This window comes from Sturnira hondurensis, unplaced genomic scaffold, assembly GCF_014824575.4.
Source record: "Sturnira hondurensis isolate 20B ecotype Veracruz unplaced genomic scaffold, ASM1482457v3 Scaffold0008640, whole genome shotgun sequence".
NCBI classification, from domain to species: domain Eukaryota; kingdom Metazoa; phylum Chordata; class Mammalia; order Chiroptera; family Phyllostomidae; genus Sturnira; species Sturnira hondurensis.
Genome location: NW_028081271.1, coordinates 22,530,428 through 22,555,747, shown reverse-complemented (window position 1 = coordinate 22,555,747; position 25,320 = coordinate 22,530,428). Strand labels below are relative to the sequence as shown.

Below are 25,320 nucleotides of genomic sequence, written 5' to 3'. Positions count from 1 at the left end.
TAAATATTCCAAAATATGAAGATGGCTCATTGTATTCAAGCAGAAATTGCAGGCATTGTTAAATCTTTCCCACACAAATGTATCTTGAAATCTAATCTTGTAGTGATTAGACTGGGCGAGAGAATGGTGAGATGCCATCTTCTGATGAGTGGACGTTAGCTTTGGCTTTTGTCTATTTCTGCAGAAAATGGATGTGATTCTATAACAAAAAAATTAAATTGGATCTAGTGATTCAATTAGTTCAAATAACTTAAATAACTTTAAGTAACTTCCGGTAAAGTTCTGGTAACCGACCGTGGTTGGGGAGAGTAATGGCACCTGTGGTTCAATGAATCCTTCCATCCTACCAGCAATTACCACAGCAAATACTATTTTTTTCCTTAAAAAATATTGTTTAATTTTCTTCCATTTCTTGGGAGAGAAACGCCATTTCACTACAAAATGATTTAGTTAATAAAGAAATAAGATGCAAAAGGTAGCATGTTTGTACAGTGCTTTGCAAGTTAACAAAGCATTTTTAAGTTTGCATTCAATAGCTTTACTTATTATCATTTGATAACTTTTTGTATTTTATATTACATAATTTTTATATTCCAAAGCTATCATTTTTAAGGAGTGTTTTTAGTGATATTGTTTTACCATTTAAACTTGAAATTTACCTTGGAGGAAAACCAGGGCAAAAACGTGAAATTTTTGTTAGAAGTTTAAGAGGCTGTGTTCCGTACGTATGGGTGCATTTAGAAGTGGCTTTGCTCAGGGAGGCTCCTTCTGGTGGATCACAACCAGTTTCTACAGATTTAAAGTTAAACCTCACACCTGTTCTTTTAAGTTTTAAGTGCACATTACAAAATCAAAACATGGCCCAACCCAAGAAGAAAATTAAATTTATGAAGGTCCCTAGTTTTCAAAAAATACTGAACTGTCCCCAGGAAGACAGTCTCTGGGTGTAACGAACTGACCAATTTGTAATCAGTTAATTAGAAGGGAAGGAAGTGGAGGTATGTTGGTTCATATTATAAGGGCAGAAGATGAGAAAATAAAAATTCCTGTTAGAGATTTGCCATCTCATCTCTTAATTCTCTCTAGTAAACCCTTAGTAAAGTGAGATCAAAAATGTAAATTTAAACATATTTTCTAATAAAATCAGGACAAGATCATCTGATAATAGTATAAGAGGTTTTATTGACTACGGTGCAGGCTCAATCACGAAGAAGAAACAATCATTTAAAAACACCAAAGACCCTCGCATAGCAAAGGGTAAGAAATAAATTAAGACTCCTGTTGGGCTGTGCCTGGGAGGAAGGGCGGGCCTCATTCACTTCGGTCCTTGGGTTCTCGGTATTTCCACTGGATGTAGTCAAAAATATCTTTCTCACTATCCACTGGCAGGGGTTCCCCAGCAACTCCTACAAGTGAGAGACAAAAGAAACTTACAAACCAGATCCAGGACTGCTGGTTGTGTGGGACACACTTTCGGGGGAAAAAATGATAACCAAGTCACTGAGAAAAAAGATACTGACTGCCCCCCCACACACACACGAGCTTGTGTCACATGCCAGCCAGCACGCCAGCACTGCGAAAGGAACCTGAGCGCTCCCACTACCGCCCTTGAGGTGACCTAGCTCACGCTTCTCCTCTGCTGGATCTCTGCTGTGGTCATCGTGTATTATGTAAAATACTTCATTAGTTCCTTGCAACTCAGAATGTGGCTCCTAGACTAGCAATACTGGTGTTCCCTGCACGCTTACTAGAAATGCACAATCGTGGACTGCACTGCAAACCCCCCAACTCGGGACTTGCATTTAGGGGGTCTGTGCGTGGTCTGCACACACTGACAGCTGAGAAGTACTGTCCTAGTCTACCAAGGATGAAAGCCAGATTTTACAATTCTAGGACAAAATAACAAAATCTTCATTTTCCCAGGAGAAAACAGTAAACCACACAGTATATTGTGAAATGTTAACAAGACCCACAAAGCAGAGATTAAGCAATTCTTTCTCTTTAAACTTTAAAAGCATGGGCCGAAGTTACTAGATCTGGCCTGGCACCCAAAGTAACGATACCTGGGCTCACCAGAAGTCTTGAAGCCACATTTAAAGAAACCAAACACTTAGATCAATACTTTCGTTTTTTTACTGACCATCATAGGTAGAAAGAATTTAATCCATTCTGATAGAGCTAGAGATAACTGTTGCCATTACGGGCCTGGGCGCACACCTGGTTGGAGCCCCTGGCATTGCCTGAGGGCCAGACAATATGAAGAAACTACAATGAACTGGCACAGAGAGTTACTCAAAGGCTTTTTCAAGAAATCAAAGCTGCTAAACCAAAATACTGAGTCTTTGAGAATAACTCTCCCTCCAGAGGCCTGGGGTTGTGTCTGAGGGACACACATGCTCACCTGTGACTCCTAAAGGACGGATCGAGTACTCATTGATGGTGAAGCCCTTTTCTAGGGCATGAGCTCTCATGTTCTTATTGAAAATATCGCTCCCAGTGAAATACAGAACACCACAGTAATACTGATCCTTGGGTATCAACCTAAAAAAAAAAAGCTGTACATAAGTTTTCTACTACACATTTTAAATTCAGCAAAAATAAGACTCTTAAAATCAATATGGTATATAGCACCTAAAATAAGTATGTGGCCAAGTAACCCGACCTTGTTAGGCAGACCATTCCAACTACCCTAAGCCTGCAGCACTGGCTTTAGTACGCTACGCTGTGCAAGAGGCGTGGGGACATGAACAGCAGCACCACTCGCTACAGCCGACTTGCCCCAGGCGGGAAAGCGCGCTGGAGCTGTGCAAGGCATCATGGGGAGATGGACAGCTAGAGAAAATAAATTAGATTCTGCAGACAGTTATTGTTTGTATATTTTCAGACTACACAGTCTATAGCTGGAATATATGGCACTTCAGAATAAAAGTGAACTCTAGACATTTATGTGAATTCTAAGATATACGGGGTGGGGGGGGGCAGGTTGTAGAAAAGGTAAAAGTTAATAGGCCAGCAACAAAAATACCTGATATCAATTCTTCTGTGTGGATATTCCTTTCCATCATTCTTACTGGGAAGCTGGCATACACCCTAAAATGGATATTTAAAAGAATGTTTAAAGATGTTTTTAAATTCAAGGCTTCATTTTAATTAAATATTATTAAGTGTTAGGTTATATTCATTTTAAATGGAGACAGTTTTCAAATTTGAAGCAGTTTTTTTTTTTGGTTTTCATAAGGTCTTTGAAATATTTTCCTTTGTAGTTGTTCACTAGCCGGGCACCACTACCCCCCTGCTGATGTCATCTACAATGTCGTGGGGGCAGCCACCGATACTGCAACCCAGTCTGGGCAGGCCCCGGAGCTCTTTAAATGTTCCAGAGAGTTCTCCAGCTAAAGATCAGTGCAGCATCTGTCAGGCAATGCTAACAATCTCATCAGAAGTGGTATTTCCATCATGCTTAATGTGTTTCTTGCTTCTTTCTGCTTCTTGGTGGTTCTTTGAGGGCTTAGATAATCAGGGCAGAGGTAGAGGGCACACCTCAGTCTGGGCCTGCCTATTCTGAATGGTCAGTTTCACTGTAAACCTCAAACCTTTCCAATCATCGGTGGCTTTGGTGATGTCATCACCAACTTTCTTTTGGAGACAGGCCCAAAGGGCCGATCTTGGGGGCCAGGGCAGATGTGGCACCAACTTCCCCACAGTGTACCTCAGGGGTATGACTTTGATCTCCTTGGGGTCTAACTTCAGTGGTATAGTGGAGGTGGCTGGCGTCAGATGAACCCAGACTTGGGCAACCAAAGAAAGTTGCACCATAGCCTCCTCTTGGCCAGAAGCCAAAAAAGCCGAATTGAGAGCACCTTTAACTTAGTTTTTCTAAACACTGTATATTATCGCTACCTCCCTATTATACTTCAAAACTAAAGAGCCACATGAAACAGCAGGCAGGGTATGAGGACTGGCCTTTCTGTGATTACACACAATGAGATGATCAAGGAAAGTATTGACCACAAAAGATAGAGACCAAAACAGAAAAAGCAACTTGGAAGAAATGATTATGCAGGAAAAAGAAAACAAAAATCCACAAGTAATGTTTCTAGATAAGAAGAGATATTCCATCCATGAAATAAGGGCAGAATACTACAGAAAAAGAACACTTAAAGAAAAGATTTAAATCAACATAAAAAACATGACAGCAAAAGTAGAAGAGTTTGAAACCGTAGAAACCTCCCAGAAATTAGAAGACAGAAAGACGAAAAATAATAAAAATTTAAAAGATAGGAAAATCAGGGGAGGCCCTGGCCAGGTAGCTCAGTTGGTCAGACAGTCACCCTGACACACCAAGGTGTGAGTTCGATCCCCAGTCAGGGCACATACAAGAGTCAACCAGTGAGTGCATAAATAATAAGTCCAACAACAAACTGATGTTTCTCTTCCCCCTCTCTCTAAAATCAATAAATTAAAAAAATCAGGGGATCATTTTCTTCTTTCTCTACAAGTGAGTTTTCATTATACTTCTAGTTTTCAAATAGGTATTTTCAAGGTCTGTTTTGTTATCTTTTCCTTTTCCAGAAAAATGGGCAAAAATTCTGGACTAGTCAACCACCCAAAAATATGTAAAAAGAACTAAAGACATCAACAAATTTCAAAATAAAAATTTCAAATGCCATATTCTAAGAAAAATATGCAGTGACAGGCTTCTGGTTCTACAAAGTAGTTGAATTGGTACAAATGTCACTAAAAGCCATCCATTTCCACCCAGCAGCATAGAAAAAATAAAATCTAAAAACCAAAATGGGTATTTTCTTCAGCTGTTGCTATAGCTGCAAGATTAATGAAACCTGTTTATCTTCAAAATAGGAAACCTGCCTTCTTAGGCACTAACTCAACCTTCAAATGGGTCAGAAGCGACACCATCTGGCATCCCCGTGAGGTATCACCTTGCAGAGATGGATGTTTAGATACCACAGGCAATGACTTTACTGTTCGTCACAGCAGTAACAGGATTTCATCCAAAGACTGTTCTCTTCATCAAGGCTAATTTTATTTCCTGCACCTTTTCTGAAGTGCTAATGTTAAAGAATTTCTCCTCTTTATTGCAAATTTTTTACTAGACTGACTGGATTGGTTTAGTCATTTCAATTACGTAGCTTCATGTGAGTGTCTGAAATACAGCCCCTCCCACTTCCTCAGGGCACACAAGGTACCTTCTGCGTGTCCCCTGAATCCTAACTGTAGCAGATATCTCACAGGAAAGCATCCAGAGCCAAACTTGAACAAAATGCTAAAATCTGAATGGTACTCATCACATATAAAGCAAACAGGCATCTAAATGCAGAGAGAATTCTTTTTTTTTCCCTTTCAAATGTTATATTTAAGGAAGAATAGCTTAATTATCTAAAGACCATGATTTTACAAGATCTGGAATAATCCTGGCTTCCCTAAGATTTAATTACTACTAAAGGAATTAATGTTTTGAAAATAACTTGAAAAGCACACAAATGGCCATATCTTTAATACTACTTAGTCAGTGGTTACAGCAACAAGAAGTTTTGAAATCAAGTGGACTTGGAATGAGAAGGGTTTATTAAGCATTATAAATTGAATTCATTTTGCAGCCAACTTCCTTTCGGAAATCTAGAGATCTTAACTTTGGATATCTCCGCTAAAGTTCACGCACTCAGGGCCACTGCTCTCTCTCTTCCCCCAGGTATCGGCTGGGCTAAATCCCTCTCCTCTGTCTTCTCCCCAGTCTCAGCCTCTCCGCCCCAGACCACCCTACGGAATATTGTCTCCTGTACGCCCATCTCCCCACACCTTTCTCTCCCCTTCTTTTTTTTTTAACTAGCACTCACCTATTATCCTAACCTAACACATTGTACAATTTACCTATTTATTATATTCATTCTTATCTTTCGGTCCCTTCCCTTACTCCCCAAATGTAAGTTCTAGTTAAATTTGCTGATATATGCCAAGCTCCTAAAACAGTGCCTGGAATGTAGATGTTTAATACAGATTTGCTGAATTGACTGAATATACCTTCTCATCCTATTGACGCTCATTCGCACCATTTTGTTCATTCATGAACAATGAAGTCTGAACCGGCCCCCTCTGCAGCAGTCACCGGGATTTGGCTGCCCATGCACTCCCAGGCAAAGGTCTTCTCTGGTCTGATGGAGCAGTTAACTACAATAACCCACTTCCACCACTTTCGGCCAACCTTTAAGTTCACATACACTTGGCTACCCACCTTTCCTTTTCGGGGACACCTAGCCCACCAGCTTGTATTCTTGCTAGCTGCATTACTACAGCCTCTGCTGGTTTTTCCTCTAGATCGCTATCTGAGCACCAGCAGAACACTGTTCAGACTGTAAAGAAAAATGCTTCTGCTACAGTATTGCATAAACACCTCCCACCAGGCTAACTGAAAGCAGGAGGTACACTTCCCCCATAGAGTCCCAGCGCCTTTCAGAGATGACTACTGGGGAGGAAAGTTGGACCACAGAGGCACCCAGAATGCGCCCACGCACACAAGGACACTCCTACTCTGGGGAAAAAAATCCAACTCGTCTAGCTCATATTATTTTTAGGGTTTTATCTTACTGAGTGTACTTTAAATGTAAGAGTTATACACATTCATTTTGAGTGAATTAAAATCATTCTAAATTTTAAAAGGATGTCCATGGAGCATATATAAACCTTATTTTAAATAGAATCTTATGTGTATATATATTTTTGGACATAGAGACTCAGGAAAAGAGATCATATATTTAATTCCCAAAGACTGACTAGAATTTTTATTTTTACCTTTCCTGAAGTTCTTTTGAAAACATTGATAAAGTGTGAGCAACATAGGTAATACACTTTCATAGCTCATTGAAATCAGCAGGCTGGATTTAATAACATATTTTTATATGATTAAATACATATAACATAAAATTTACCTTTTTAATCATTTTTAAGCATGCAATTCTATGGCATCAAGTACATTCACACTCCTACGCAACTATCACCACTGTCCGCAACTTCCAGAGCTTTCTCATCTTCCCCAAACAAAATTCTGGGCTCGCTGCACGGTAACCCCCCAGGCCCTGGCAACCACCATTCCCCTTTCTGAGTGACAGACACACCTCGATCATCTGTCCCAACCGTCGTCTTCGACGTTGGTAAACTATTACCAAACTCATGCACGAGACCTGCTACTTCTAGCAGGTCTGCGCTCCACAAGCACAGTCTCTGTCCTTTCAGTCACACAACTAGGGAAAAGCGGGCACAGAGCAAAGGGATGCAAATGATGCATGTTCAAATAATCAGTAGAATAAAAGTAAGCCTTTATTACCTTAGTGCTAGATTTCTATTTGCCTTCCTGCCGGTTTTTACACAGGGCCATTTATTAATCTGTTTTTAATCCATTTGCCATTTGTCTTGAATCTTTACATTTTAATTCCCTAGGAAGACGACAGGATTTTGACAGTTCATCACGACGGGTTCCACTCTGAAAAACCTCACAGGCGTGCTTCCCTCTACAAACTCCCCTACCTGCCACTCCATGTCACATGCCTCTTCCCCTGTGTGTTCTACCACACACCTTGACTCCTTTCCTTTCTTTGGTATTGTAATAGATTAATAATCTTGAATTTTATTGGAGAATTATTGAAGAATTCCGAGTCAGAGAATATGAAAACATTTGCTATTTTAGGAAAAACACATATCAAAGTCCTTATGGGTATTTTGAAACAGCAGATTATGCCTAATGATCTATTCCGATGGCACAGATATTACAAGTAGAGAATTTGAAACAAAATTCTTTACTAAAGTATCCTGAGATTGCATTCTCCTAGTTCTTCTCTAAGATCTCAAGGATATCTACTGAATGTAATATTAAGCTATAATGAGGTCATACACAACCATTACTGAACAGTCTTTAAGGTGATTTTTCCCTCAATGTGTTAACTCAAACGAGTACTTACCATGAATTTTGTTTCACCTTTAGACAGAGTATCTGTAATAAAACAGATCTTTTGTAACTGCTCCACAACACGATGTAACAACTTTGGCTGTAGAATCACATTAGGGAATAAGAAAAAGGCAATTACTCTGCTACAGCAAGAAAACATTTTTAACACGAGTTTTCTGATTATCTGTGGAGAAATGCCTATTTTCCTATGTTCTGAGTAAATACTTTTTCTTCTAACAGATAATTCATCTTATTAAATAAAAGTTATTTTTAGATACCATCATTGTTCACCAATATTATGATACTCCTAAACAAACATTATTTGTGTTTATCTATTTCATTACATCAAAAATTAGCTGCTTCATCTTTAAAAGGCATATACTCCAAAATCAAAAATGTTTTGCCTTCTTGGGTTTTCTAATAAAGGTAAAGTTTTTTAATTCACTATTTTTTAATAGAAAGATGTTCTTTTAATGAAAACCTAAATATCATACTGGCTATTTCTAAAATGTCTATGACAGACAATAAATCATTCTGTAAATATTTTACTAAATTTCATCTTTTTCAAATGTTGGATTGTCTTCCCAATTCCTCGTAGAAAAACATGTATCCCGTTTAACAACCTACATAATTCAATCAGTACAAAACACTTCAACTGACTTTTCAAAAAGATTAAAACAAAAACTTATTCTGAAAATATCCAACTGTCATTTAGAAAATGGTATTCACTGCTATGTAAGATTCGTCACATTGATTATAAGTTCCAAGGCACCTGTTTATTTGACTCAGAGGTAAAACTTGGGTGGGTCAGAAGAACATCCATGTCACCACTGGACTCGGCACCTAGGACAACAAAGATAACATACAGAGTTCTTCATACAAATGTATCTATCAGACAAACAGAACCGAGGTAAAGACACGCAGAGAAGGACCCTACTTCTCATAGCTTAACTTTCTATTTCACTGTGCTTCACATTCAGAATTAGTTAAAGGATTTCAATTTTCTGTCCAACTATTCAGTAAACTGATGAAAACAGCAGAATCTAGTATAACAATAGTAACTGACATTAGATATTGCACTTAATCAGTTAATTTAACATATTAAAAATGAAAAGTATTCAATACAGTAAAAATAACATTTAAAAATAGCTTCAAAATACATGTACGAATACTATGTATTTAAAAATTTCAAATTAAACAATGACCTTCAACTCTATAAAGGTTAATCAGAAAACTCATTTCAATTCTTACGACCAAATTTATTTAATGAATATTGATGAAATTTACAACTATAGTGTCATGGATAGGAATATAGCACATGATAATGACTTAGACTTTCATTTGGGTCCCTACTTTAGAACCAAGTAACTTCACCCAGGTTACATACAGTTGTTTAAACATTTCGTTTACTATAGGATTTCTTTCATTTAGATTTTTTTTCAGCATTGCAAATGAAGACTGGTTATTCCTTTAGACCTCACTTTCTTTATTTACAAACTATGAAAAACCACCTTACAGGCTGTTGTGCAACCAAAGAAGAACATATGTAAAGGCATCTAGGACACTGCCTGCCACACAGTTGGCATAAAATAACCCTGTTTATTACCTCTCCGCTTCATTTTTGTAATACAGTATTTGCAAAAAACACTTCTGGCCCCTGAGGAGCCAGCAGTGCCTCTGGAGCATCGTCCCACCCGTCAGCAATCTTTAACCAGAGACGGACAAACACAAAGAAGACTGGATGGAATACATGCTGATCCCGGAACATTCGTGAAAGCTATTTCAACAATAAAAAAATTTACTGTCTTTTCTTCTCATTTCTTTCTCCTCAAAGATGAATGTCTTCCACCATCCACCTACCACCAACATGTAATGCTTTATCCATTTAAAAAACAAAAACAAACTACTTAAGCAAATAAATAGGAAGCAACCCCAGGGCCCATTAACAGAGGACTAGATAAAGATAAAATATGGAATATCCACCCCATCAAATGTTATGCAGATAAAAAAAATAAGAACCTCTCTATGTACCAGTGTGGGAAATCTCCAGGATGTATTTTTAAGTGAAAAAAGGTACGCTCCTGTTTATACATTACATTACTGTTGTGAAAGAGAGAGAAGGAATCCGAGAACACGCGTGCACGTTAGCTATCTTTACAGGCAGCAACGCTGGAAGAGTGAACAAGACAGTGCCTGTTCGGGGGCCAGTGGTGGGAGGGAATGAAGACGGTAAACAGGGATACAGTAGAAGAGAGACTTCTTAGTGTGTATCTTTTTTGTACTAAAGCACAAAACCATATAACTACTGAATAACAAATAAAAGCAAAAAGAAAATAAAAACGTATAAATCCAGAATGGCCATCATAGTCAAAAGAGCAAGCACGTGACTTGCTGTGCATCAAAGTCTATGTCTTGAAAATACTGATTCCAAGGCCTCACCCACAGAGACTCTTGTTTAGAGTAGGTTTGTAGCTGGGCACAGCAATGTGTACATTTTTAAAAACTAGATGTTTCTGATATGCGAATAGACTAGAACAATTTGTTAACTTTATTATTATTTTTTAATATTTGTTTTTTCAGAGAGAGGGTAAGGGAGGGAGAAAGAGGGGGGAAAAACATCAATCGACTGCCCCTTGCACACCCCCAACCAGGGGACCTGGCCTACAGCCCAGGCATGCGCTCCGATCGGTATCCAACTGGCAAGCTTTTGCTTCTGCAGGCCAGTGCTCCACCCACCGAGCCACACCAGCCAGGGCACAACTTGTTAACTCTAATCCTCTCATTCTGCAAATACGGAAAACAGGATGTGGAGAGACAGGCTTACTTAAAATCATACAGTGATAAATTTAGCCTGAGAACCCAGGTATTTTGGCCCTAATCCAATGCTCTTTTTATTTGTCAGCAATTACAGACTTAGTCATTTTCTCTCCCCAAACCTACATTCTTCCAGCAGCTACCTAGAGACTTTCTCATAGCCCATCACCTACTTCCAAGCAGAACTCCAGAGATGGCCAGAGATTCAACCAGGTATCTATTTAAAAAATTTTAAATAAAGTTTTTCTATTCTAATTGCTAAAGTTTATATTTTTAAACTTACATTACCCTTCCAGATTTTTGAAGCAGTACAAGGCCTAAGATGATGTAGTTCTTGCTTTGCTGGTATTCACATAGTAAATGGAGATCTACACAACCTGGTTGTTGTGAGAATTGGTTTTGAACTGATACTTCTGAGATATTATTTTATACTAATTACAGAAAACTTAGAAAATACAAAAAGTAAAACAAAAACTACCCACAGATTCACTAGCATCTAGCTAGACAACAATTATTAGGATTTTAACATACTCATAAGTATTTTATAATTTTATTTAAAATTAGTCACTGAAATATCATTCTGCAATAAATTCACTATAAATTTTCTCTAACTTTTTATATATATATTTCCATCTATAAATAAATAAACTTAGCCAATACAACTGGATCTTGGTAAATCTGTTAAGTAACATAAATTACATCTCTTTAATTCATGTTTTTATGTACTTTAGACAATTTTAACATCAAGGCATGAATAACTAGAGATTAAGTATATTACCTCTCCTGAAACTGCCACAGACTGTAGCAATGTATTCAGAATCCACTTTTTTAACTTCATTTAGTACAACATCCTAGAAGAAAAATTAAGTCAGTATTCTAAAAATGGCTTTTCACCAAGTGGCACTGTCAATTCTTTTCTTCAAAACAGTCAGGATTGCATGTTTTCCCCCCAAGATTTTATTTACTTATTTTTAGACAAAGGGGAAGAAAAGGACAGAGAGGGAGTAAAACATCAATGTGTGGTTGCCTCTCATGAGCCCCCAAGTGGGGGCCCAGCCCACAATCCAGGCATGTGCCCTGACTGGGAATCAAACCAGTGACCCTTTGGTTCACATATCAGCGCTCAGTCTACTGAGCCACACTAGCCAGGGTGACATTGGCAATTCTAATCAAAGAATACAATTCAGCACACTCTTACTTGCATTTGTAACATCTCTTCACGAGGAATTCTTTTCTCAAACTCCTCAAAATATCTATAAAGACAAAATAGATAGACAATATTTTTGTGACATTTAAAATCTTCTTAAAAACTACATTTCCTACCATATCAAGAGTCCTTATACAATCAGATCATTCAAAAATCAAGGTTAAAATTCATTAAGACAACAGTAAAATTGGGAATGAAGAAGGTTTATTCCTTAACCTGGATCAAAATCCCTAAGTGTCATCCTTTCTTATATTCCGGATACTCAATCTAAACTTACTTACAAGTAAACTTCACATTCACATATCAAGAGTAAACAAATACATATTAGTACATTTGCAAATTAGACTGCTCCCTACTGACAAATCAAGAGGCTATAGTTTATTGCCCTTAAATCATGTAAAATTATTGTATTTTAAAATATTCTGGTAGGATCCTGCAACATCAATGAACCCAGACATTATTCTAATTGGAAGAAGCCAGTCACAAAAGACCACATATTGCATAATTTTATTTATATGAAATGTCCAGAATAGGCAAATCTACAGAGCCAGAAAATAGATTAATGGTTGCCAGGAGTTTGGGGTGGGGGGAGGGGTGGCAAGTAGGAAGGAGGTGGAGGGGTGGGGCGGAAGGAGAGTGACTGCCCCCAGGTGTGCGCGCTTTCTGAGATAACAGAAGCCCTCTAGAACTGATTGTAGTGACGGCTGTACGACTCTGGAAATATGCTACCATCACTGCACTGTGCACTTTAAATGGGTGAATTGTATGGTATCCGAATTATACTTCAATAAGATTGCTATAAAAACATTATCTAAGTGAAACATTATCCATGAAATGACTTGGTCAAAACCAATTCTCAGAACTAAGTTCTTCAGATCTGCTTACTATGTAAATGCAAGGAAAGTGAGAACTATATTATCCTGGGTCACTTACTTGCTCAGAGTTTTGGAAGGCAGTCTAAGTTTAAAATATCATGGTAAGGTATCGCCAGGAAAGTTCGGATTATTAGGGCTGAATCACCAACAAGACTACATGGAGACTAGAGGAAAGATGCATGCCCACGCCTGTACACAGCTTACACACTGTGCATTTTAAATCATTAGAAAGGGAGTTCCTGATTATATCTGGCAAACAAAATAATAGCTAATGCTGATATCCAACACGCCTATTAGTTATTCCTTTACTGTTACTTAAGGGTTCAGTATTTTTCTTCTTTTTTAGTTTAGTGTGAGGTTCATGTCGTATCTTCAGGGGTAGACTCTAGACTTCTCAAAAACTACCCTGAGCCTGTCTATGTCCTTCAACTAGACCTCATGCAGTGCTCTGTATAAGAAAGCACGAGGTAAACACACACCAACTGCGTGATGCACTTGGTCTACATGTTTTCAGAACATGCTCCCCGCTCAAGTCCAGAGGATGAGGGAAACACTTAAAACAAGCAGACAAACTAGAAAGCTAAAACAAAACATGTCAATATAGGCATATTCTCTACTGGAGTGTGCAACAAATCTTAGCATTTCTAAATAGAAAAATGGCCCTTTAGCCAAGTTTGAAGAATTGTTATGATGTGTGGAAGAATGCTACAAAAAATTTTACTTTACATCTCCAGTGTAAAAATAAAATTTGCCACCTTACTTCAGTCCAATTCGCTGATGATGGTTCAATTTATCTTCATTTTTTCTGAGATCTGTTTAAAAAAAAGTTAAATTCAGTGATCCTTTTATAAAGAACTATCGTGCTAAAAATCTTGTTGAAAGGAGAGGTGTTATCTTTATTTCTTAATTTAAAAAACAGTCATAGCATATCATATCTTAAATCTAAAAGTGACTCAGTCCCACTCGGACGGACGTTCCGTTAATTGGGCACGAGTGCAGGCGGAAGCCTGGTCAGAGGGGCAGCGAGGCAAGCACGCCTCCGAAGCAGCTCCCGCAGTCAGCCTCATGCCACATGAGCTCTCTCTGGAAATGCAAACTGGAGAACATAGGCATCTTTATGATACAGAGAGCACTTAATGTTTCTCACACATGCATTTACACAGAAAATATAAAGTATATGACTGAAATGAAACAAATATTGAGTGTTTTAAACAATATATGATATATTGCCAGTTACATTACATATCTGTAAATTGTGAAATAATATAAAAACCATTACAGTAGATCCTTCACACTCCCAAGGGATGCAACTGAATACCTTTGAGAAGCAAATTCTTGACTTTATTCACTACTTGAGTCAGATAAACCATAGATCTGCCACAAGCAGAAAAGCACAAACCCTGAGATGCAGTTGTAGAGTTCATTGTCTATCCAAGTGATGCACACAAATTCTTAGTAATATTACTAATTAATCATGCCTCTTAAGAGTTGATTACTATTTTTAAGCATTTTAGTAGGTACCAAGCATTTTGTTAAGTGCTTTACATATTGAAGACCTTATTTCATCAAATCATGAGATAAAAAAATACCATTTTGTGGCTCAGAAATGAAGCACCAGAATCACGCATTCTAAGTGGCGGAGACAAGATTCAAATCTGGTCAGTCCCTAAAACCTGTCCACCGAGCCACTGGTGTTGCTTATAAGTAATTGAATGAATGCACCCGTATTAAATCCCAAATGCCACAGTAATGTACTACAATGAATTTATTTATATAGTATATGTGCTCAAAATGTATGAAGAAACTCAAATACGGAGCAGGCTGACAGGGTCCAGAGAGGAGAGGGGAGAGAATCATAGGGAAAAAGGGGAGTGACTTAAAATAATAAGTATAAAGGACACATGGACAATAATTAAGGTGGGGAGAGTAAATGGGAGGGAGGTGGGGAGCACTGGGGGGGCAGGGCAGGGAATATAAAACAGAAAACTGTACTTGAATAAGAATTAAATTTTAAAAAATTAAAAATAAATAAATAAATAAAACCATCTTAACATCTCAAAAAAAAAAAAGAACTTGAGACACGTGGTCATAAACTAAAGGGGGGGAATGGTGGGGGAGGGGGTATGCAGGGTGGAGGGGAATGACGGGGGAATAGAACAACTGTAATGGTATAATCAATAAAATATATTTTTTAAAAAAGAAAGAAGTTATGTTTCAAGATTGCTCTATTAAGCTTAAGAAAAATGTTTCATAATTACTTAAATTCTATTTTAATCACTTCTTTGAAAGCAAAAATTCAACAAGCATTACAAGCCTCTTACCAAATTTTTCTCAATATACATAACTTTGCTTTAAGCTGAACATGTAGGACTTTATTGTCTAAAATTTTATTGAAGAAACAAAGGCAATATAACTCATCTAAAAATCTGCAAATGAAATCATTGCCTTAAAACCAAAAAGCTGTTCTGGCCAGGTAGCTCAGCTGGTTGGAGCATAGTCCCAATGTGTCAAGGTTATGGGTTTGATCCCCAGTCAGCGCACATACAAGAAGCACCAAATGAATGCATAAATAGTGGGACAATAAATTGATGTTTCTCTCTCTCTCTCTTTAAAAATCAATGAGGAAAAAAAGCCACTTCTTGCTCTTCTTTTCTTCTGAGTTACAAACCTAAACATGCTCAAGATGGGATGATAAGCTACTCCTTTTTTAAAAAAATTAGTGATGAATGTTGGAATTTTTTTAAAAGATTTTATTTATTTATTTTTAGAGAGAGGGGAGAAGAGGCAGAAAGAGGGCAAGAGAACATCGATGTGTGAGAGAAACATTTACTGGTTGCCTCTCACACGTGCCCCAAACGAGGACCAGGCCCACAACCGTGGCATGTGCCCTGACTGGGAATCAAACCAGTGACCTTTCACTTTGAGGAGGACACCCAACCAACTGAGCCACATGAGTCAGAGCTAAACTATTCTTTCTATTTACTCTCTTCTGTAGAGTCAAAACAAAAATATCATGTGTATTTACTAACTGAGAAATGGTTTTTCAAGTTCTGGCTCGTCAGAGCATCTAACAGTCCATCGGAAACATGTTTACCCTGGAATTACAAACTCACCTTCTAATGTTTTAATTCCTTCATCTACAAACTTCCTTGCAGCAGATGGACTACAAAGAAAAAAAGTATTATCTCAAATTCAGGAAAATTCAGGATTCTTACAACAAATAACCAATTATGCCTTCTCTTGTCAAACATAAGGAGTTCTTCTTTTTTTTTTTTTTTTTTTTTTTTTTTTTTTTTTTTTTTTTTTTTTTTTTTTTTTTTAAAGATTTTATTTATTTATCTTTAGAGGGGAAGGGAAGGAGAGAAATATCAATGTATGGTTGCCTCTCGTGAGTCCCCTGCTGGGAACCGGCCTGCAATCCAGGCATGCGCCCTGACTGGGAATCGAACCGTGATCATCTGGTTCGCAGGCCCGTGCTCAATCCACTGAGCCACGCCAGCCAGGGCAGGAGTTCTTCTTGAGCTGAACAGGACTTGCTAAAATGATGCATGGTCAGTTGGTAGAGATCAATTTCATCCAAAGAGAAGAATTCTTAAAGCCTCAATTTAGGAATACAACCACAAAGGTGGACATGAAAAAGATGTGTAAACAACTAGGTGTCGTAATACCCATGTGCTTTATTCATAAAAGGCATATAGGCACTTGAAAACTGTTCATTCATTCATGAGAATTACTGGCAGGCTATTATAGGTCAGATATACTTCTAAGTGCTAAAAATATAACAGGAACAAACTAATAAGGACCCTAGTCTTACCTATTCACATTTCAGTGGGTAGAGACAATAAATACATATATAAACAATATGAAAATATCCAATAGTTGAATTAAAATAGAATATAGTATGACAGAGTGGCTAGGTACTACTTTAGGTGGGGTGGTAAAGAAAGGCCTCTGAGATATTTAAACTGAAACAGGAATGACAAAGGGCCTTTTTACAGAAACCGTGTGGCACAGAGACTGACATTCATGTAAGGAAGGCAATGTGACAGAAAAAAACAGAACTGAAAAGGGAGTCGGGAGACAGAGGTTCTAATTTTGATTCTGCCACGTTTATCTCACTTTCAGTAATCGGTTTTCTTGCCTGGAAAAAGAGGTTAATATAACAGATGCCCTTAAAACAACTCTTAACTAACATTTTTATAAAGGCCTTGGGTCAAACTCATTTTCAGCAGAGTAGGTTTAAAANCAGAGTGGCTAGGTACTACTTTAGGTGGGGTGGTAAAGAAAGGCCTCTGAGATATTTAAACTGAAACAGGAATGACAAAGGGCCTTTTTACAGAAACCGTGTGGCACAGAGACTGACATTCATGTAAGGAAGGCAATGTGACAGAAAAAAACAGAACTGAAAAGGGAGTCGGGAGACAGAGGTTCTAATTTTGATTCTGCCACGTTTATCTCACTTTCAGTAATCGGTTTTTTTGCCTGGAAAAAGAGGTTAATATAACAGATGCCCTTAAAACAACTCTTAACTAACATTTTTATAAAGGCCTTGGGTCAAACTCATTTTCAGCAGAGTAGCTTTAAAAATTTAATCTATTTTAGATTAAACATTTCATAAAAATGTTGCCATTTAAAGGACTGCCATATATCTAAAAAATGTCTCATTCCATGAAGATGAGAGTTCAGTAAAATATTATAGCCGTAATATTTCAATGTGCATCTTTACTGTGTCTAGTGTCAAAGAAGCCTCTGTTCATGCTAGTTCAAATTTTAAGATAAAGATTCCCTCACTAAAAAGTGTTTGAGGGCTAGTTTCAAACTCACAAGGTACTCTGCTAGGTGCCATGGAAAAAAGGCTTAAATGCTTAAGCTAAGTATCATGCTCAGAGAGGCAAGTGAGATTTAATCTGGAGGAAGTAGTAGTACACAGAGCAAGCAGAGTTTGGAGGAGGAAGAGATTCTTTCTGGCTGGGAATTAAGTTGGTTTCATAAAGGGTCTCCTTCTGCCCTGGACAGATGGGGCTTCCACAGCAGAGGCACCATCCAGAGAGCCAGCCTCACACCTGTGAGCTACGGGAGAATGAGCTGCCTGAGCAAAGGCATGAGAGGGAAAGGGAAACAGCATGCACTTTACTTTGGCTGACATAAAAATAATAAACCAACCCTACTATTGTGTCTGCTTAAAAAATAGTTCATACCCAATGCCAGTTACTCGAGTCAGGAAATTGATAGATGAACTTGTATCATCCTGCCGAATCTTTAAAGGGGAAAAAAAGCATAACAATGATTTAGGAATGCTCTGAGGACTCAAGTGATCTTACTGGAAATATCCCAGTCTCCTGAGAGACCTGACGAACCACTTACATGTGCCTGGATATCTCCTACAGAGGTACTCATATACAACACACATGGTTTTAAGTGATATCAGAGCAGCTGAAGATGTCTCATCTCTAATTTATCCAATACTCTTAAAAGGTTTATACATAAAAAATCAGAACCGATATAATTATTACCATCAGGATGAAATAAAACCCTAAAAATGCTTGGGAGAATTTAAGCACAGAAATTATCAAAGATAACACCTTTTAGTAGAGTTTAAATCTCCCTCCTTAATGGTATTCAAAATAAGGAGATAATTCTATCCTATATGCTAATGATCTCTTAAATGCCACATAAATGAAGTGAACATTTGATAGGTGTTCAAATTTTTAAGAAAGAGAACACAAAGCCCTCCTCCCTCTCCCCCAGAGCCTCACCAGAGAAGAGCTCCGCGGCGGCGCTCCGCGGAGTGAGGCTGCCACAAAGATGGACATCAAAACCAAATATGCAAATCAGTAAGTTGAAATTTTACCTTTTCCAGTTTACGCAATTTTCCAGTTGCTAAAAACTCATCAATCTTTTCAGCAATTTTTGTTCCTACTCCGGGCTACATAAAAAATTAAAAATACACATGTCATACTAATAGAATGTTTACCAAATCACTAAAAAATAAAGTACGAAATGAGAAATGCAAAACAATCACCACATGACCAGTTTTTACACAAAGGATAAAGATAACTGAGCCCTAGTAAAAATGTAAAATACTTAAATGATTGACGAGAGAAACCTTACCAAGGACAATTCTAAATGCCTCACTTTAAAAAAACTAACTTTTATTGTAGAAAAAGTAGAAAATATAGAGTTGTATAAAAATATTTAACTTGTTAATTTCTTCACTGAAAATTTAAACTACTGTAATAACCTTGTAACTTAGTATCTGCTATATATTGACTGCTTTTGTTTATACACATAGGTAGATTTACTATATATGTATATTCAGTTTTCTTACAAAAACAGAAACATAATGCTCTGTAAAATGTTTTTTCAACTTAAAAATACATTGTGAGCAGATTTCCTTATGAATAAATATAACTACGATATCTTTAATGGCTCCATAAACATATCGCTGTTTAAATGTACTGTAATTTACTAAACAAATACCCTGCAGGTGAACATTTAGATGGTTTCCAGTTTTTATTATAGCAATGCTGTCATAAACTTCCTCTACAACAGAGGTTCTCAAGCTTTTGCATACATCAGCATCACCTGAAGGGTATGTTGAAACACACCCTGCCAAGTCCCACCTTAGAACTTCTAACTCAACAGGGTGCAGTTCCAGCAGTTCCTAGGCTGCGGGCCTAGGCGCCGCACTTTAGGAACCACTGCTCTAGAATTTACTAGTCCAACATGGCAGGCAGCAGCCACGAGGGACAACTTTAACCTTGCATTAGTTGAAATTAAAAATTCAACCCCTTAGTCACACTCACCACATTTCATGAGCTCACCAGCCAAATGTGGCTCATGACTGCCATTTTGGACAGCAGTGCTCTAGAACATAAGTCCTAAGAGAGCAGAGATCCTGTCTTTTCAGGATCTCAGCTTTATCCCTAGCACCTGAATGAACACCTGACACACAGGCACTCACAACTCTAGAACCAACGAACAGATCCTTGTATACATGTATCTCTGCTGGTTTCCTTAGTATAAATTCCTCAAAGTTGAACTGCTGGGACATTGTGCCAACATTCTGCCACACTGTACTTCAGAAAGGCTACAAACAACCACCATTTTGATCAGCAGTGAGTGTTTTTTCCACACATCTTTATTCATACTGCATATTACACTTGATAATTTCACAGGCATTATATAGCACCTTGTTTTAACTTGCAACTCTGATTACTCATGAAGTTGAACTTTATTCATGCTTAGTTAAATGTTTAACATGCATGTGACAGCTATTCCCTTCCTACTGTCTCCCAGCCCTAAGTTCACCCTGCTATATCCTTTTTGTCTGTTTTTTCTTTCTTTCTGTATTTTTTCTTCTTTTTTTGCTCTTTTTTATTCTTGATTTATTTAATAATTAATAAGTGTCCTAAGACTATAGAATGCATATTTGAGTTTTGAAAATAGCAAATACCAAATAGAAATGAAAAATACTTAGTAAGAACAGATTTGAAAAGGGACAATGCTCAGGTTTCTCATCTTGTACATCAGAAGATACACACTGATCTAAAGCGACTTAGGCCCAGGCTATTTTTTATACCTAACGTTAAGGAATTCAAGGCAAAATACTCATTCTGGGAAGTTCAGACTCCTGAAATTGTTGAGAAGCACTCAAATGCACCAGGAAGAAGGTCTGTTTAAAAATAATAGTGAAATGGAATAAAGATGAGATTTTCATATTAAGTCCAATCTCATGCCAAAAAAAATTGGGGGTACTTCTATATTCTTTTTAAGGATACACCACAAATTCAGATTTGGGATGAAGTGCATCAGAGCTTGACAGAAGTCTGCCTCTAATAAATGATCAGGCTATATCCAATTAACATAAAAAGGGAAATTCAGTGATGATTAAAGGGGAACAGAATGAGAGAAGCAGCTCCTGAGGTTAACAGTGGGCCAGTTTACCAATACAGAAACTTAGAATGAAAATCTAATGTATTTCTAACTAGCTTGGCTAGTCTATCTGAGAAGGATTTACTGATGTTGAGAACTATTATGGCACAAAGGATTTAAAACCTTGATACCAGAGCGTGATTTGTATGAAGTAATAAATTCAGGATGAAGATGACATGACTAACGTAGATAATCCGTCATTTAGTCTTAAGAAATACAAGATTTATGGTAATGTTAGCACTCTGAAGGATGAAAATATAAGGACAGTTATAGTTTATACTCTGAAGGCTCTCATGAGAAAATTAAGGACAATCAAATATTAGAAGACTTTTATGAAACAAATGGATAAGGAACATCAGAAGAAGGTGAAAACTATCAGGACCTGGACTAATCAAAAGCCATGTCAGTTTGACATCTTTAAGAAAAAATGAATTAGATATAGTCTTTAATTGTGAAGAACTCAGAATCTTTTAGTGGGATTAGATGAGGCAGAATGTGATTATCAATAGGTAAACTTTCCCAGGATGTTCTTAACTATATTATTACAAACAACCAAGAGATGTGACCTTCTAGAAACTGCGACACCACTAGTGTGCAGGGCTTTACGGAAGTTACAGAGGACAGGGCTAAATGTCGTCCTATACAAAGGGGGTTAATCATGCGCTCATTAATAGGTAAAATTAAGTCGCCTAAGTCCCTACACCCTGGATCAAAAAAAGCTAGCTGGGGACTGAGGTGCTGGTACCACTCTGTCAGCACACTCTTCTTCAGGACTGCACTCAAGCTGAAAATGAGTAAGTACATGCATATATGGAGAAAGTAGAGAAAGAAAATTATAATTACCTACGTTTAAAAGTCTGTAAACCTACCCCACCCGCAATCAAAACACTCTGAGCTTGAAAAAGTTTGCTTAAACTCACAATTATTAACAACCACACCTAAAACAAAAGCAAACTAAACGGACAGCTAGATCAGGAGCAGAGCCACAGAAATGGAGATCACATGGAGGGTTAGCAACAGGGGAGTGGGAGGAGGAGAAGGGGGGAGAAGGTACAGAGAATAAGTAGCATAGACAGTAGGCAGAAAATAGGCAGGGGGGAGGACAAGAATAGTAGGGGAAATACAGAATCTAAAGAACTTGTGACACATGGACATGAACTAAAGGGGGGGAAGGGGGGGAGTGGGTTGCAGGGTGGGGAGAATGAAAGGGAGGAAATGGGACAACTATAATGGCATAATCAATAAAATATATTTTTAAAAAGTTTGCTTGAAACAGAATAAATATTATTCTGAGAAATCAGTAACAGTGAAATCTGCCTGTGTGGGTCAAGGCAGCTTCAAAGAGGCAAATTTCGTTTTATGGGAGCCCACCAAATCTGTACATCTATGAACTCTTCAAAATCAACTTGCTCATTCAACTCACCAATTTCTTAGCTTCTGCTCCACTCTTTATTTTGTGTGGGTACTTTGCTATCACAGATGCTGCTTTTCTATAAGGAAAAAATAATAAATTAGAAACTAAAAGTCCAGCAAGGTCTTAATTTTTCTTAAACTGGAACACACAAACAAATATGTAGCTTAAACTTTCACCAAGATGATTTTCCACATCTGTGTAAAACTTAAAAAATACACAGATGAGCTGAGAGACCACCCATCCCTCTAACTTTTAGAAGGGTATTTTGAAAATCCTCACATTGATAACATGATCTTAACTGTATATGTAAAACTAGGGAGATTCAGGAAATAGTGGCATTTCCTTTTGGGATTAAGTGGAAAATATCACTGGGCCTTTTTTAATAGCTAGTTTTTGGAAATTATTCATAATTCTTTTATAAAAATGTTCCACTTAGTAGTATTCAGACTACTAGATACCCAATTGACTAATGGATGGCTATTTTTAAATTCATGGTTTAAAACTGCATTCCTCTATGTCCTTAATAACAATTTTTTTTCATTGCTCCCATTTCAGTTCCATATAAGGCAAGTGACCTGTATTTCTTGCCCATCTCCACACATATCCAGCTCGGTAATCTGGTGACAGATGGGGTACACCCTGGGAACACACTGATGGTATCTGGTCTATAATTTCTATGCTAAATGTGGTTTAATGTTGATGACGATAAATAGATCTAAGTCTAAAACATAAATATTGGATGGTCTTTACAGTCTTGGTTTTCATTCTATATAGCACATATAAACCTTTAGACTAGGATTTCAACTTATCTATTAGCACAATACTAATGATGAGTCTGGAAAGGTAGGTTTAGGGCAGTTTATGAAGAGAACTGTTTCAGTAAAGGCAAGTAGATTCAGATCATTGGCACTATGGGACAAAGCCTAAAAAGGGAGAACTAGATTATGAAAGGTTTTTTGCATGCCACAATGCTTTTAGGCTCTATCGAGGTAAAGAAGAAATATTTAATTACTTGCTATGGAAGAATGACAAAATAACATAACTGTTTTCAAGAGAATATTTTGGCCACAATCAAGAGAAATGTGTATCGGGAAAGAGAGGAGCATACAGGGGGTTACCTGCATTTCCAGACTTATTTCCCACTCAGACCATAACCTTAAGCAAACTGAATTTCTGACCTACTAGAAAATGCTACCCCCCCCTTCATGTTGCAATGCCTTGGCACATTATCAGTCCTATCTCTAGACTTCTTCCCCTCACTTATCCTTGATGGGTTTGTTCAAGACTAAATAATTTCTCTTTGAAATCTGCTATGACTCAAATTATAGGCTTGAATATCTCTCTGATTCCTGGATCATCAAATATATGAATGACAGTGCAATTTCTACAAAGGAAGTCATAAGAGGTAAAGGAGAGAATGTAAGCATTTTTTAATTACACTGGCTTGTTGGGAAGGGAAGGAGAGAATTGAGTTTAGTTTTGAAAAGGTAAAGATAAAGGGAATAGAGACCTAAAAATCTGAAGAAAAGCCCCGTGAGATTTGGAGTCATTGATATACCAGTATCCAAAGCTACCAAGAATAGTAAGATTGCCAGGCAAAGTATGAGAGTGAGAGAAGAGAGTGAAGGGCAGACCTCTGGGAACTACCAACATAAAGGGTAGGACAGAAGAGGTAAAGAACAGAAGGTGTGCCATCACTGAAGTCAGGGGTAAGACGTGAATGGAATGAGCTAGTAGTGAATGTCAGAGAGCCCAATAAGATGAGTTGTAGGTGAGAGCATTTTCAGAGGAACAGTAGAACAGAAATTTTACTGCAATGAGATAAGAAATGACAAAGAATTGGGAAGTCCAGGCAAGGAACAAAGATTATTCAAGAAGGTTAACTGTAAAGTGGAGAAATGGGGAAGTTAGGAAGATTGTTTTGGTTTTGCTTTTAGGAGCTGAGGGATTTGGACATGTTTAGAAGCTAAAGATCAGAAGCAGGTCGATGTGGGAATAATGTCTAGGGTAAGGCCCTCGTGAGATGAACAAGGATGGGATCCAAAGAGGTGACGGGATATGACATAAACCACATGAAAAAATGTGATTCCTCGAACCACATCTACTTCACAGCACAGACCTCATCCACTGTCCTTTGCTATGGCTTAAAAGCAAACTGTATTGTCAGTAATTAATGTTTGATGAGAGGAAATAAGCCTATTTTCAGTCAGAATTGGGAATTGATCAGAACTGATCCTGCACAGCTCTGCCCATGGTCTCCAAGAAAGATTGCAACCTTACTCTGTAAGGTTCCACCACAGAGTCAACGCCCTGTTATTGCTTTTTTAATTTTCTCTCTCTCTTCTCACAGATGGTCCAAAGATCCACTGGCCCCTCCGCCCTTTTAATTGCCACACATCCTAGAACGCATGCTCCCAGAGATTGCTGCATCGTCCCACCTGTAAGCATTGTATTTGTGGATCGCCTGGTTCACGTTCTTCTCAAAGTTTGCGAGTTCTGAAAAGGGAACAAGAGGCTCGGGTGAACAAGAACCACGAGTAAGCAAACAAGAACTGAATTTCCCGTAAGGGTACGAAACAGCCTCTTAAAGGACGGTGACGCCCCACTCCTACACGGGCCAGATCAAAGGCAGCTGAAGCGGTGACAGAGTCCCCAGCAATGCTGACAATCAGCCACTGGCCACGGGGGCGGGAAAAAGATCACTCACTGCGAGAGGCGATCCCATCTACTGGGCTGTCGGGACGGGAGAGAAGGGAGTAAAGGCCATGGGGGGTGTGAGGTGGGGAGAAGTAAGCCAGCGGCCCCGGTGCGGTGCTAACCTGTGAGCATGTCGGTGATTCCCCCGTTGAGGGTCTCCTGTGGCGCTTTCCGTTTGCTCATGGTGGCTTTCACCCGAGAACCTCAGAGTGCACAGACCCAGGGACCGGCCCTCCTCTCCGAGCTTTAAGGAGAGGCAGAGACTTGGAGAGGAGAAGTAGGACCTGCCCAGCCGCTGAACAGCCGGCTTGACCCACTGAACAATGGCTGCCTCTGACAGGGGGCGCGGCACACGGCGCACGGCGCGCCTGGTGACGTCACGACAGGAGGCGGTGCCGGCGCGGAGCTAGGGCGGTGCCGG

The 25,320-nt window shown here is 38.3% G+C and overlaps 1 protein-coding gene across 1 annotated transcript; it reads right to left on the bottom strand.

Moving 5' to 3' along the window:
* Window positions 1-1,157: 1,157 nt before the first annotated feature.
* Window positions 1,158-25,234, bottom strand: POLB (DNA polymerase beta). The gene is made up of 14 exons (XM_037055471.1): window positions 25,022-25,234; window positions 24,641-24,698; window positions 22,212-22,278; window positions 18,705-18,779; window positions 18,052-18,110; window positions 15,967-16,016; window positions 13,614-13,665; window positions 11,970-12,024; window positions 11,550-11,622; window positions 8,730-8,800; window positions 7,971-8,057; window positions 3,026-3,090; window positions 2,402-2,541; window positions 1,158-1,406 (listed from the first exon to the last, which is right to left on the bottom strand). Exons 1-14 carry the CDS (start codon window positions 25,080-25,082, stop codon window positions 1,312-1,314), a joined length of 1,008 nt encoding a protein of 335 aa, XP_036911366.1. The 5' UTR covers window positions 25,083-25,234; the 3' UTR covers window positions 1,158-1,311.
* Between the last annotated feature and the right edge of the window lie 86 nt (window positions 25,235-25,320).